The sequence below is a fragment of the Phytophthora sojae genome, assembly GCF_000149755.1.
Source record: "Phytophthora sojae unplaced genomic scaffold PHYSOscaffold_2, whole genome shotgun sequence".
Lineage (NCBI taxonomy): Eukaryota > Oomycota > Peronosporomycetes > Peronosporales > Peronosporaceae > Phytophthora > Phytophthora sojae.
Window position 1 is genome coordinate 2,440,512 of NW_009258116.1, and position 14,408 is coordinate 2,454,919.

Sequence of the window (14,408 nt, forward strand, 5' to 3'; positions counted from 1 at the left end):
GGCGAGCTGCGCTGTTCGCTCTTGGGAGGAAATTGGGGAATGACCGGAACTCGCGTGCCCGCGCGCATTGAGCACCGCGAGCCGACGATGCAGGGGAGCGGCAGGGAGCGCTTTGACGCTCTCTTGCCTGCCGCGCTTATCTTTGGAGAGACCGCACTCGGTCTCACTATGGCCGAGCCCTATCTTTTACTCGTGCACGCCATGTGTATGGACGAGTCCAGCCGCTGACTCCCTGTGCCGCATGTCAGGGCTGCGATACTCGGGCCAAGCAATGCTGCGCTCAACAACGCGCCCTCGCCGCGTCGTAGGAGGATAAGTGGGCCAGGGGAACGCAACAGATGCCACTGCCTTGTGGCTCCGCCGGCCCGGCTGGCAGCTCAGCTCGAGCGGAGCTTGAGTCGATGGCAATCATGGCAATCGGGTCAAAAGTGTCCGCAAATGGCGCGAGGGTCGGCCTTTTCCGGCTCGTTGCCATCACCTTCGGATACGGTAGATCTAGCAAATGCAAATAACGGATATGTATCAACAACATGCTTGACACGGATCATGTTGGTCGGTATCATCTCGCCGCTAGGGAGATCCGCCAGCAAAGTCCGGGTCGGCGCTGAGCTTATTGCCGTCGTTAGCTCACCGTTCGCCTAGCTGTTGGGGAACGTTCCGCCGTAGCTGCAGGCCCTTGCGAACACGTCCTTATGGCTCGCATGCCTCAGCGCGTCGTCGCCATCTGCGTCTGGACGAGCCCGACCGCGCAAGTATCCACGCCGTGCAACCAGCCGCGCCACGACCGACGAACGATCGACAAGCCGCCAGCGTGGAGCCCACGCGATTGCAAAAATGCCGCTCGACTACAGTTGCCCTGCGTGGACTGACTACCAGCTCTGACTTCTCGACTTCAACGCTGGCCGGATTCCTGCTGCGGAGACGTTGACAAGCGCCGCGCGGGGCCAAAGTCCCTCGTTGCCGCAGAGCTGCGGCGACCGTCACTCTTTCTCTCTTTCTCTCTCTCTCGGTGTTCAAACCCAACCACGCGCCTTGTCTTCCACGACGTGGTCGCTGAGAGCTTTGCAGGCTGGCTTCGCACGGATAGGGCGGACGGATCGGGACGCGATGCCTGCCGTCGTGCGTCTGTAAAGATCCATCGTCTTCGATGCGACTCGCACTGCGAGCCCCCAACAGTGAGGACGGGCACTCCATGATGAGGCTCTGCTTCTCCACAAGTCCTTGGAACGGTCAGTTAGTGATCCGGAGCGAGCGGGGAGCGACTCACGTCGCGCGTGACTCGCTCGCTTGCGAACACATTCAGCCCTAATGGAACGGCCAGCTGGTACTGGTTGAAGTTCTCATAGTTCTCTTCAGGCCAGATCCACCAAAAACTCACAGCTCCTTCACCGCCATCGGGCTCTGGTCGTCATCTTCCTCGCCTTCGAACGGCGAGTAGCTTGCTGAGCGCGGTCGAGTCCATGCATATCTTTGGCAGTCGACGATCCACGACGGCGATCACCTGGTTGTCTCGGTCGTGATGCTCTCTCTCTCTGAATCACGCATGTACATGTACGTCGTGTGGTTGCTCTCGACGCACGAGTCGTGCGGCACCCATGATGGCGATCGTCGCAACGAAGCGGAGCCTGTCAATCGAATGTAGCCATCTCGGTCACTTCAACTTGGTTGACAGGTCACACAAACGTGTGGACACCGAGTTGTCTCGGTGTCGGTTACGCTGGCATCCCAAATGGGCAGTTGGCCAAAGCCAAAGTTGGCTTTGGTTTTTGCTTTGGGCGTTGCGGCTCGCTAGACTTCAAAAGTACAGGGCCATGAGCGGGCGAAGCACTTCGTCCCGCCGCGATAGCGGGTCGGAGTCCGAGTCTGAGATCAGCATCGCTCCCAGCAGCATCGACAGCATCAGCGGGCTACGCAGGAGCAAACCGCGGCACGTCATCTACGAGGACAGCGAGGCCGGCGACGGCGACAGTCGGGACAGCGAGCTCGACCTCAGTCTCTATGACACGGACGAGATCCAGGACTCGGAGCGCCCCAGCTACCGCATCTCGTTTGGGTCCATCTTGTCGGGTTCGCCCATCCCATACGAAGAGGACGTGGACGAAGAGATCACAACCCCGGCGCCGCGCAACCGAGCGGACTTTGACAGCTTTGTGAGCGTTGACACGACAGCGGGCCTTGCGCCTCGAGGCCCACCGCTGCATCTCCAGCAGCTCCAGCAGCAAAACCAGAGGCTTCAGAACCTCCAGCGCCAGCAGCACGAGCAGATCCAGGAACAGCAACAGCGCTTCCCTGACGCCTATGAGGCTGCAAGCATTTCAGCCACTTCATTCTACCAGTATCTTCGAGACACCTTTGGTACCTTCGGTGGCGAGACAGACTCGTCTCGAGGCGCAGCATTCAACCTCAACACTTCGTATGGACGGACCTCTAAAGCTCCCGCGGGTTCCGAGGCAAACGTGCGAACGAATTTCAGCAGCGCTTCGTCGCGGGAGGCACCACTGGGGACGCCCAACGACTCTTATGATGTACTTGGCACGCCGCCCGGTGAACCACCGGCTTTGCGGCCTTCACGCCCACCTTCGTCGGAGCAGTCCAGAGACTCGTTTCCGTTCGATGAGATCCACTCCCAAGCGCTGCAGCACCTCCCTCGATCCATGAACTCGTTCATGTTGGCTTTGCTCATGGCCGTCGGGTTCGGCGTCGGCTTTGCGGCGCTTTCAGCAGACCCACCCGAGGCGTACGGGTACTGGCTCAACGAAATTGGCACGCTCTACGTTCGACTCGTCAACTGCGCTGTTGTGCCCATGGGAATATGCCAAGTCATCTTCTCCGTGTCCACGCTGACTGCGCGTGGAGCGCTCTGGCGACTTTGGCTTAAAACGTTGGCCTTCTACGTAGTGCTGTGCCTGTTTTCAACCATGGTAGCCATCGTGATCGCCGGTGCTTTCCGCCACTCGCTCAAGCAGACCGACGAGCTCATCTTCGAGGCGTCGGACACCCGCTTCGGGTTCCAATGCAGCAACTCCAAGTATCTTGGGCTCAACGGCACGTCACTCGCCTGTGCCTCGGATACGTTTAACGATGCAAACAGCACAGCCGCCGTCTTTCCGAGCTTCGTGGACGTGAACTCCGTCTTGGGGCTGCCGGAGACCATCACGAAGCTGTCCTTGACACAACACATCTACCTATTGGCGGAGCGGTACGTTCCAAACAATGCGGTGCAGGCGGTTAGTGCCGACTACTACATCAGCTCAATGGCGATAGCCACTGTCTTGGGTGTGGCCGTCACGCGCAGCTTCCGCGGTGGAGGAGTTGGTCGCGATCGCGGCGATGCCAGACGCAACCCGCTGCTCAGACTCTTCGTGCACATGTACGCCGCGCTCTTCACGATTTTGGATTGGCTGCAGTCGCTGGCGCTCGTGGCCATCCTGCCACTCACTATCGGGTCGGTGCTTATTGATCCGGCCAACTCGAGGCTCGCGTCGTTTGCAGGGAGGTGGTGTCTTACGAGCGTGTTCGTGTGCGCCATCCAATGCCTCGTGCTCTGTCCGATCCTGTTCTACATGGTAACTCGCCGCCATCCGTTCGGCTGGATGCTCAAGATGATGCCGCCTCTGCTTTACAGCGTGCTGCTGCAGTCTCCTCTGCTGCCGCTGGCAATCGCCACCAAGAGCGTGCTGCGTTCACGAGAAGTTCCGCCTGCCGTCTTCGGCGCGCTGTTCCCTGTACTGGCTGCGTGCAATCGTCTCGCACAGGGTATCGTCTTGCCGGTGGTTCTCATGTGGACGGTGAGCTACGGAGAGTGTGCGCTTCCGCTCAACTTCAGCAACAGCGCGCGGGTCTTTGGCTACTCGTTGATCGCTAGTCTTGGAGACACGGCAGTGCCCCAGTCGACTGTTGTTTTCTTCTTTACGGTGTGGCAGGGATTCTGCGGCGTTAGCGACCTGCCACCCACGCCCATCGAGCTCGGAGGCATCATGCTGCTGATCACCAGACTGCAGGCCCTCACCAACACGGCAACCAACCTCATGCTGGTACGCATGGCCGCCAGCACCGACGAGGGGCGCATGTACGCACACCATTTCGCGATGTAGGAGCGCTCGCTATATCGATACAACCGCATTAACGAGATTTTAATCAAAGGATACCTTTTCAACCAACGCAGGCGCGTTCGAACATCACATTGAAGTTGTTGGGTACAGTATCTTTCAATTCGACGATAGTCACTCTCAATTCTACGACCGTCACCATCGCACATGTACATGTATGGCGCGGTGATAGGTTACCGGTACAGTAATCTGCCCGAGTAAGGAACGCCTGATATTTATAAAGACGCAGAATATATAAATTGATGTTAAGTTGAGTATACTTTTCCAATGTACTGATTTAGTTATTTAAAAATGAACTGAAGAGCAGCTTTACCTACGAGTCCGGAATGATTCCAACAGTGGCGTATGGTCGAAGCACTAACCTTTGACCAGGCATCCTCGCACCACAACAGCGCTGTCAACTGGTCGACCTCGTAGGGATTATCTAGCCCTTCACCTTGTCGAGGATGCCCACTTTCTCAGACCAAGTGAGACGGAGACGCTTGGACGGTGTGGACTTCATGGGTGGAATGGGGGAGGAGGTGGGCTTGTGGGGCGAGGTGCAAAAGCAACAGTGCGAGTCTACCACTACGGTACATGTAGTTTGAAGTCTAGTAAGATCGCTAAATGCGTGCCATTTTTCAAACGAGGGTGGAGAGCTAGCTGATGATTGGCACTGGATTTTTCACCTTAGTACCTCAGTACCTTGCAGTACCTTGCACATCCCCCTATCGCCACATCGACTGGAAAATAATATTAAATATGTGAGGCTATTAGTTGTACACCCGTTCCTTATTCGGGCAGAATTCTGTAGCTCCTCAACTTCCATCGACAAATAGCGGACCAGTGCGCTTTTTCAAACGATACTACTGTATATTCGTAGCCCTTACGAGGAAATCCACTACGCGACGCTAATGGCATGGGCACTGCCTCAGGCTTAAAGTGCCGCGAGCTTTTGCAAAGGCCGGCGTGGGCGCTTGAAGCTGGCGCGCGTAACGCGAAGCTCACCGTCGCCGAGGGGCACACCGATGGACGGCGCGAGTGCAACGTGATCTCTGACCGACCAAGTTCAACCCGGCTGTCGTGATGTCGCGAGGAAAGAAGGCAACTTTGTATCGGTCGGGCGCAGCAGCACGTACTCCAGCGACCGTCCGCTCCTTTTTCTGTTTGAAGTTCATCCGAGACGATCTGTACCGTGTGCATACATTTACCAAGTCTTGAACCGCACATCCCCTGCCCAGATCTCGGAGACTCCGACTCCGCCGGAGAGTCAGCAGCCTCGTTAGTCTCTTTCAATAACGGTAGGCTAGTCGACCGCTCATGGTGCCGCACCGGAGGCTCCGCCACGCGGCCGCGGGCTTGGCGCTGACGCTCATGGGCGCCCGCGCGGCTGCTGCACCTGCGGAGCTGCTGCGCATTCCGTTGGAGAACTTCGACCAGATGCAGTTTTTCGGCTCCATCGGCGTGGGGTCGCCGCCGCAGCGCTTCCAGGTCATCTTCGACACGGGCTCGAGCGATATCTGGCTGCCCGAGACCAACTGCGCGGACTGCGCCGGCTCGAGGCGCTACAGCGCTGCCGTGTCGCTCTCGCACGAGGCGCTGGACGAGCCCTTCCGCCTGGAGTACGGCAGCGGTAACGCGTCCGGCCGCGTCGTACGCGAGCAAATCTCGCTCTTTGGAGGCGACGCCGAGACCGACGTGCTCACGCTCTCCGGCGTGCACATAGGCAGCGCCAGCAAGACGACCAAGCGGCTGCAGCGCTTCCAGGCCGACGGCATCGTCGGGCTCGGCCTGGAGGCGCTGGCGCTCATCACCAAGCCCAGCCTGCTGCAGTCCGAGCCGCGCCTGCGACGCTTCTCCATCTACATCAACCCGCTGCCGGGCGCGCTGCCGCCGGCGCAGCTCATTTTCGGCGGAGTGGACGACACGCTGCCCGTAGCTCACGCGCCGCTGGAGTCTGGAGCGAAGGTGGCCTGGCACCACTTTCCCGTGGTCAGGTACCCGTCCAGTCGACGCGCGCACGGCTTCTGGGCCATCAGACTGAATCGACTCAGTGTTGGGAGTTTTGACTCTAGATCCGACTCGAGCTCGAAGCAGCTAGCAGGCAGCGGAGAAGGAATCGTAGCGGTCTCGGCGGCTGTCGCTATCGTGGACTCGGGCACCTCGCTGCTTCTGCTGCCTCGACGAGCGTTCGACGCTACTATCGCGGAGATCCAGCAGCACTTGCGCGTACAGCACCGTCGAGAACTCCGTGCGAACCCGCACGCTGTTAGCGGATATGCTTGTGCAGACTGCACGGCGGAGATGTTCCCCGCGCTCAGGTTTAGTTTTGCTTTAGAAGAAGCGTCAGCCGGCGGCATGCCGCCGAAGACGCAAACCCTCGTGCTGCAGGGTACGGACTACGCGCGCTGCGACGACTTCATCTGCGCCCCGCAGTTGGATGTTCACGCGCTGTTCACGTCCAAGAAGAACAAAAGCAAGCAGCAGACCCCCGTCGCGTCGGCCATGACCACCAACATCGCACAGGGCAAGGAGTACGAGGAGGTTGTGGTGCTCGGAGTGACGTTCCTTCGCGCGTACTACGTGCAGTTTGACTCGGAGCTCAAGACCGTGGGGTTTGCTTGCGTGGAGTCGTCTGCGTCAAGTAGTTCAGGCGGTGCCAACGTCTGCTCCGGTGGCTGGGCGCCCAAGCTTCAGTTCCACTCGACGCACTTCTCGGACGCCGAGGCCTCGACGTGGCGAGCAGGTTGGGTGTTCTGGTCGCGCGTGTATCTGGGCGTCGGCGTGCTGCTGTTAGTGGTGGCGTTCGCGCTGCTGTGGTTGATCCTGGTGGTGCCGTCGTCCGAGGTTGAGAAGGTGCTCGACTGGTTCTTTGGCCCCAGCGAGAGAAGCCGACGGAGACAGCAGCAGCAAGTATCCACAGATTCAAAGGTGGCGTCGAGTGCGCGCGGCTCCTACCAGACGTTGGAAAATGGCGTGCCCATCGGCGGCGGTGATGGCGAAGAGGCCCCGGTTGAGCCCGACGCGGAGCCAGAGTCGCCACGTTCGGCCTCGCGCCGGAGGAGCGTGTGCTACGACGTGTAGAGAGATAGAAGAGCAGTAAAGTATCATCAGTGTACAGTACTAGTACAGTAAGCAGGACATTCCATGTAGACCTTATTCATCACTTTACATGCTAATCGTCTCCCATCGTCGTTGTGGACGTAGGGTCCGCCCAATCGTACCTAACGTTACCGACTTTGCTAAGTGCGCATCTGGCAGAGAAATCGAACGTCTCCGCTATCGAGCGACAGAGCGACCGCCGGCGGGGCGTAAGATGGAGCTGCTGGACAAGATCTGCCTGTTCGGCGCGCGCCACTGCTTCTACACGCAGTCGGCGGCGGCGGGCGCGGCCTACTGCTACGCGGCCGTGCTGGCCTACACGCTGTCGGTGAGCATCCAGCGCGGGCGCCTGGGCGAGCACGGGCACGCGACGCACCTGCTGCCGGTCAAGCGCATGCGCTGGTTCCCGACCTTCCTGACGTTCGCCTACTTCTCGCGCATCGCGTGGCTCGTGCTGAGCAACATGCACATGTTCCAGTGGGTGGAGGGCTCGGCGCCCGACTTCCGCTACGAGCACATGGTGTTCGTCACGCCGCTGCTGCCCACGGACATCGACATCTACGTGCTGGGCGTCACGTCCTTCGGCAAGCTGGCCACGCTGCTCTACTTCTCGGCCTTCACGCTGCTGCTGCGCTTCTGGGAGGACGTGCGCGCGCAGGCGCGGCGCGCCGAGAAGCCGCTGGCCAGGGTGGCCGCCAACCAGTCCGTCATCGCCGAGTACACGCGCGGAGCCGGCGCGCAGCGGTCGGGCCGGTCCCGGAAGTTGTTCCTGGTGGCCAACGTCTGGATCTACCTCGTCGAGTGCGCGCTGCTGGTGCTCAAGACGCTCTTCCCGGGGGAGAAGATGGTGCTATTTGAGATGGAGTATGGCTTCGTGGCTCTTTGCTTTTTCCTGCTGGCCGTCATGCTGGCCCGCTGCGCGCTGCAGCTGCGCGCCGTGCTGCTTAAGATCGAGTTCTCGGCCCTGGCCGCGACCATCGCCGCAAGGCTCTCGCTCATCGGTGCCGTGTCGTCGCTGCTTTTCTTCTACCGCAGTCTGCTGCTGCTGTTCTCCATGCCGGCCATCGACGTCTTCGACCCGCACGTGTCCAACCCGTGGCTGTTCTACGCGATCCCGGAGCTCATTCCGGGTGCGCTCGTGATCTACATGATGAACGTCAAGCGGCAGCACCAGCCCGCGCCACCGGCCTGGGGCATCACGAAGGCGGACGAGCAGACGCCGCTGCTGCAGGAGCTGCGCAGACTCTCGAACGACCTGCCGCAGTTCCGGGGCCAGGAGCTCCACATCTAACCTTATTTCTTTGAACGACCATTTGTGCAATACTGAGTAGAATGACGATACAGTGCCTAGCTGGATTGAAGGCGTACAGGTAACTCATGCAACATGAAGATCCTAGTCGTAGATGTTGCCCGACCCGCTTGTTGCCAGACATCTGATGCTCTCTTCGACATGACTGCAGACGCATCGGACTGAAGAACACGACGACATTTCTCTTTGCTGCGGACTCGCGATATGTACACACTTCTTGCTCGATCCCAGTTTGCGACTTTTCAAAATCTGTGATTGGGCTGGGAAGGTGCCGTGCTCTTCAGCCGACCTTGCGAATGTGGTGAGGCTGTTGTCGCCTTAACGACCGCGGTGGTATGGGCGTCTCCAACAGTCCGACCGCTATAGCAGTTGCAGGGCGTTGGTGACCTCGCATTGCCTAGATGAAGGACGTTCGCTCCATTCACAACTCCTGGGTGCTCATCACTAAGCCGGCTCCGTGCTCACAGTCAAGATTTCTCCCCGAGCAGCACACCCGAGCCCAACCAAAACTGACAAAGCGAAAACCAGACATCAGTCGTCTGTTCAACCATGCCTGCAAGTGTTCAGCCAGAGAGTGACGTTGAAGTCGAAATTCAGGCAACCGATGACCTCGACAGCGGCAGTGGTTCTGAAGCCCCTCCAGTTGAGCACTCAGCCGAAGAGCAGCCTCACGAAAACGCACGTGTCATCCGCGAATTGCCTCCAGTTAGAGACGCTGACGTGGAAGCAGCGTGATTTCAGCGCTTCTGTACCTTGGCCGAGAAACTTGTGCCGAACAAGAATATGTGGAGTACGGTGTATCACCCACCGGCGGATGTATTTGCACCCGACGAGCTATACTTGATCTACGGTTGGAGCTCCGAAGACGTCCCGGAAAAGGGAGCGTACACGTTCATCGTGTTACAGTCACTCGGCGCGATGGGGCTGGCTGTTTACAAGGCTCTCCCAGTCGAATTCTGGTTGCAGGGGATCAATGGGGCTTTCCGGCACTACCAGAACAGCAAGGGGGGGGGAGAATGAAGCGAGCTCGAATCACTACCAAGACAGAGTGGTCAGAGCGATCGAACAGGTTCAGTTTGTCCCCGAATGGTGCGTGAAATACGACATCAAGACCATTGATGCATACGGTCAAATTCTCGCGAAAAAGTCTCGTGAAGCTGACTCCCAGCATAGCAACGCTCCATCAGCAGCGACCACGGCTGCTGTCGCTGCTTGCCAGGAAGAAGAGCAATGGCTAAAAGTGTTAGCCCTGTGGGTTGGGCGTCTTGGTAACACTAAAGAAATTGTGAAGACGCGCTGGAATGCCAAAAGTGGCTTCAGCTTTTACGCGAAAGCCTTCGTGACGAGCAAATGGTACGACAAGTCTCTGTGGCACGCGACCGGAAGCTTTCGAAATTCGAGCAACCTGACTGGGTCGGTCAGTGCCTTAACTAGGTGTTATCACTTTTCCCAAGCTGCGATTATTGGGATCGAACTGTACGGGCTACTTCGAGCTGCGATGGCGGTACTAGGGCGGAGTAGAGTGCTGAAGTGCAGAACGCAGTACATGGGTACGAGCTTATCGAATCATCATTTTAGTTACCGTCCAGAGGCGTATCACCTGGAAGAAATAAATGCATCTCAATCACTTCATACTATAGCACATAGGTTGGGGTACAGTTCAGTTGTATCACTTCTCCAAACTAGCGTTTTTGTAGTTAATAAGCTAAGCGCACCCTAACCAATGTTTTATTAAGCACGAGAAGACCATCTCTGTGAGAAGCAGTTGAGAGTGCAGAAATTGTGGTTAGATAATTGTGTATTGATAAGGCTTAATAGGCGCGTGCACTGTAATAGTAGCTAAGCAAATGGCAGCGCAAAGGGCATGCCGTACGGCTAGAGCTGCGTGCGGAGACGTCTGCCAGTGTCAATTCCGCCTTGCTCGCCCCCGCCATCGCTATCGTCGTCGTAGTCCGCCGAACTATCGCTGTCCGCCCAAATGGATGACTCGGTCTCGATGAACACGTCAGTGGGCAGGACGATCACAATGGGCACGTAGTCTTCCGGCTCACTCGACTCGTCAGGCGTCTCGACAGGCTCGATGGGGTCTACAGGGTTGGAAGGAACGAGTGGTGGTGGGACGTCAGGCTCACAGTCGCTGCAGTCTTCAGTGCTGACGGGCGGTTCATCTCCAAATGCATTGTCGATGCTCTCCTGGTTGAAGACAACCAGCAACTCGCAGGGCGGGGTGTCTGGGGAGGCGGCTTCGGGCAACAGAGCGCACGCGCGGCAGTCCGGGATGCCAAACAGGTTGCAGCCAGGGTCTTCGTTTGAGTCAAGGCATGCCGGGTCCGTGATGGCCATCACCCCTGCGTAGACCATGTCGGGCGTCGACCTGCACGCTGGGTCGTCGGGTAGCACGAGGACGATATTCGCCTGCGCCCGCGGGAGGAGGCTCACGTTGAGCGCGCAGAACGCTAGGACCTTGAGAAGAGTTTGGACGCAGACCATCGTAGCTTGGTGCTGATAAGGTGGCAAATGTCGAAGTGGGGAAACTCAAGCGGAAGGTTTTGGCGCCTCCCGAGCTTGATGAGAATAGCTGCTCTCTGCTTCATCCCAAGACAAACGATTGACTCTATACATCCCTCACGTCTAGGACAACTGCGGACTAGGTTAGATCCTATGAATACTGGATCATTGCGATCAAAGTCTCATGATCCCAGACCAAAGTTCTCTCAGCATAGCTGAGAGCTGCTGGGGTCTGACGTTGAAGTACCGAGCTTAGAAACGATTACCGCTCGGTATTTCTGAAAAACGGGGGCTCAAGTGCAAGCAGAGAGGTGTGGCGCAGCCGGTGCAGGGGCCTTGACTGCGTTTCATTATGCTCTGAACTCACATGGGACACTTTTAGATTTTTTGAAAAGCTCAAACGTAGGTCCCAACTTCATCGTTTAAGTATACAAATGAAGCCATTTACTTCGTGTACCTTGGTGAAAAGTCACGGTAATTGCCCGGCTTAAGTTAATGGCTAAGAAAAGAAATGCGAGGCAACAGTCTAAACCGGTGTAAACCGGTGCTAACCCAAAACTTGATCGCAGCTCAACGGCACGTTATTGTGTGCGATTAAGTGTCGATTTGTATACCAACGACTAGTCGCAGAGCTATTTATGCAGACAAGGTGCTTGCTTTTACACCAATGAGAGTCAATCACAACAAAATATGGGGCAAGGCACCCGACTTCGTTTTACTATCAAATTAGAAACGATAGAAATAGAAAAGAAATGATGGATAGTTAACGCATATTGTATACTTTCATAAGATATATCGGTATTAACTCATCGTCAGCAGGGTCGCACGTGGCTTGCTTGATGGCGTCCAGGAAGTGCTGCAATTGAGATCATGTATCGCGCGGCTACACGTCGACCCAGCTGCGAGTCGTAGCCAAGTCTGCCTCCAACTGAGCTGCAAGAGCGCTTCGACTGTCGCGGATTGGGTCGCTTGGTGCTTATCCACGTGTCAGCAACCTCTCGTACCCCCAGACGCCCGTCTGCACCCGTAGTCACTGCCATCGGCCTTTGAGGTGCGTAGTATTCGTACGGAATATCACTGCCGGTTCAGTAGCAGCTGATTCTCAGCCACTGCGGACCCGATATACACCGACTGTACTGACGTGTTACGCATTGTGCCGTTGTTGTTGCTGTTGTTGTTGTGCAGAGCGGTCTGTGCAGTTTTCACCGCCGGCCACGATCAAACTCTATACTAATGCCAGCGAGCTAGCCTAGGTCTACCCAGCGTCGAATGGTGCGTGGCCATTGCTCCAAGCTCCACGCTGCCCTCATGGCCCTATCACTCTACGTAGCAGCAGCGTCGCTCGGCGTGTGGCGGTACCAGCTCCGCCTGAAGCACGTAGTCAACCACAGTCACAACCTGCAGCGATATTTCGCGTGCGCCTCATCAAGCCTACGCTGGCAGCTGACGCGTGCTACGCGGGGCTGTACGTGTGCCAAGACGTGTCCAACCCGGAGCAGACAAACTTTGGCACATGTACGGGCGGCGTTTTTAAGAGGTCGACCGTGAGGGCGGGCTTTCGTCTCAAAGACGCGGAAGCTGTCGTTCAAGAAGTTAGACCACGTGCACGATCAGAACAAGCCGAACCCGATTCCAATTCTTTCAGTAGCAGTAGTAAGCCTCGGATATGAAGCTAGCAATCGTCGTATTGGCATGTTTCGTGGGGCTCTGCTATGATATTGGCAGCAGTCGACAAAATTGGTTATACATTTGTACGGAGTTGAACTGCACATACTAAGAAGCAGATGAAAGAGATTTCGCATGTCCTCGGGAGCTCACTTCTCTACGTTGTGCTTCTTTACGATACAAAGTATACACACTGACGTAACTTTGTGTGAGCACCAGATGCAGCGGCTTATTGGGTTTATCGAGCTACCGCCCTACGCACTCGATGGAGAAACATCAGCGTTTGAGTAATGGAAGGGCAAGCAAAAGTTAACGCTTTAATTTTAACAATATAATAAATATATAGCTATATTATACAGCGATAGCAACATTACCTAACGTTCGATTCGCCGACTCCTAACGTTCTCGCCCGAATATAAGCCCCCTCCCGAATATAAGCCTGTCGCAACAAATACCGGTAGTTAACGGTTTGTACATATACATACAAAATCCAAGATATTTTTTTAGAGCTGACATAATATCTGATAATTTCAAGCTTTTAGACCTGTACTATAAAATAAAGTCCGGACTTTAATAGGGCGAGTATGTTAATTATGAGCGAGACGCTCTTTCACTAAGAAGAAATTCCATATTAGTGACAAGATTGTACTGCTCGCGTAGTACAGCTAAGACCTCGCGCGCGAAGCGTGCTACTGTTCTCTCAGCCTGAAGGGCTGAGAGTATACCGCTCACTTTTCGTTTCTGCTTCAACTTGGAGGTGTTTTAAACATATTTGTGAAATCTGGACCACTAAATATGGAAATGTGTTATACTGTTTCTTTCGTTGTCTTGGTAGTTGTATTATCTGCCCGTACGGAAGACTTCGACCCTTCATATTTGTGAATTGGCAGATTCAGAAACTAAGGCGCGCTCTGCACGCATGCTTCTCTCAGCGAATGATAACTACAAGTTGTCATTGTATCACGCAAATACTACGACGCGTACTATCAGGATCTATGTGCTTCGCTGGAGACCCTATGAGATTTTGTACGCCACCTTTTAGTGTTGTAGTAGAATGTGCTACATTATTTTGCAAGATTTGAAAATTGTAGTTGCCAATGTCACTATAACTATTCTTTTAGCTGCACCAAATATATTAATGCACGTAGCACTCTGTTATTTAGCATGACCGAGTGTAACGTTTTTATCCTCAACTCATGTTCATAGCAATTTCTACTGTTTGAACTCGCGAGCGTAGACACGGCTAGTAAGACGATTTATGCTGGGCTTCTAAAAGTTGGCTTTGTGCAAATGCTATTGTGAAAACCGCTTCTTTTGCCTGTTTTGGTCGTAAATCGATCGATTAGCACCCTGATTTAACTCCAAATCGATCGCGTCCTGCGATGCATACGTGAGTGGCTGTGCAGATTAGGCGATCGTTTAATTGAAGTCAAGTCGGTATAGCCGCGTTTGGAGCAGAATGCCCACCTTTTACTGGGCAATCGCGCAGCCAAGCGATGCATCTAGACCACGATCGATTTCAGCCCCGATTTGTACTCTGATTAATTAAGCGGTTGAAATTTAATAAGGGTTTGCTACAGATGGGCATTTTAGCCGGTTCTCACAATACTTTGTCGGTGCTTGCTTGGATGTATATAGTAGTTATAGTAGTGATAATAGTAGCTGTAGTAGTATTGTGCCTTTCACTTATTCTGCCATGATAATTCTGGCATAACTCTAATCCCTTATCGACCTTA

General features: G+C 55.5%; 5 protein-coding genes across 5 annotated transcripts; 3 read left to right on the forward strand and 2 right to left on the reverse strand.

The window, feature by feature from the left end:
* Nucleotides 1–1,811: 1,811 nt before the first annotated feature.
* PHYSODRAFT_484555 (hypothetical protein) lies at nt 1,812–4,094 on the forward strand (the record flags this gene model as incomplete). The annotated part of the gene is made up of 1 exon (XM_009520482.1): nt 1,812–4,094. The coding sequence occupies one exon, from the start codon at nt 1,812–1,814 to the stop codon at nt 4,092–4,094; it is 2,283 nt and encodes a 760-aa protein (XP_009518777.1).
* A 308-nt stretch (nt 4,095–4,402) lies between these two features.
* On the reverse strand, nt 4,403–4,552 carry PHYSODRAFT_433006 (hypothetical protein; the record flags this gene model as incomplete). The annotated part of the gene is made up of 1 exon (XM_009520483.1): nt 4,403–4,552. A coding segment is annotated over one exon (150 nt), but the record flags the coding sequence as incomplete, so codon positions are not given.
* An 856-nt stretch (nt 4,553–5,408) lies between these two features.
* Nucleotides 5,409–7,172, forward strand: PHYSODRAFT_324695 (cathepsin-like aspartic protease A1; the record flags this gene model as incomplete). The annotated part of the gene is made up of 1 exon (XM_009520484.1): nt 5,409–7,172. One exon carries the CDS (start codon nt 5,409–5,411, stop codon nt 7,170–7,172), a length of 1,764 nt encoding a protein of 587 aa, XP_009518779.1.
* A 232-nt stretch (nt 7,173–7,404) lies between these two features.
* PHYSODRAFT_310798 (hypothetical protein) lies at nt 7,405–8,481 on the forward strand (the record flags this gene model as incomplete). Its single annotated transcript, XM_009520485.1, has 1 exon — nt 7,405–8,481. The coding sequence occupies one exon, from the start codon at nt 7,405–7,407 to the stop codon at nt 8,479–8,481; it is 1,077 nt and encodes a 358-aa protein (XP_009518780.1).
* Nucleotides 8,482–10,374: 1,893 nt separating this feature from the next.
* On the reverse strand, nt 10,375–10,989 carry PHYSODRAFT_310799 (hypothetical protein; the record flags this gene model as incomplete). The annotated part of the gene is made up of 1 exon (XM_009520486.1): nt 10,375–10,989. The coding sequence occupies one exon, from the start codon at nt 10,987–10,989 to the stop codon at nt 10,375–10,377; it is 615 nt and encodes a 204-aa protein (XP_009518781.1).
* Between the last annotated feature and the right edge of the window lie 3,419 nt (nt 10,990–14,408).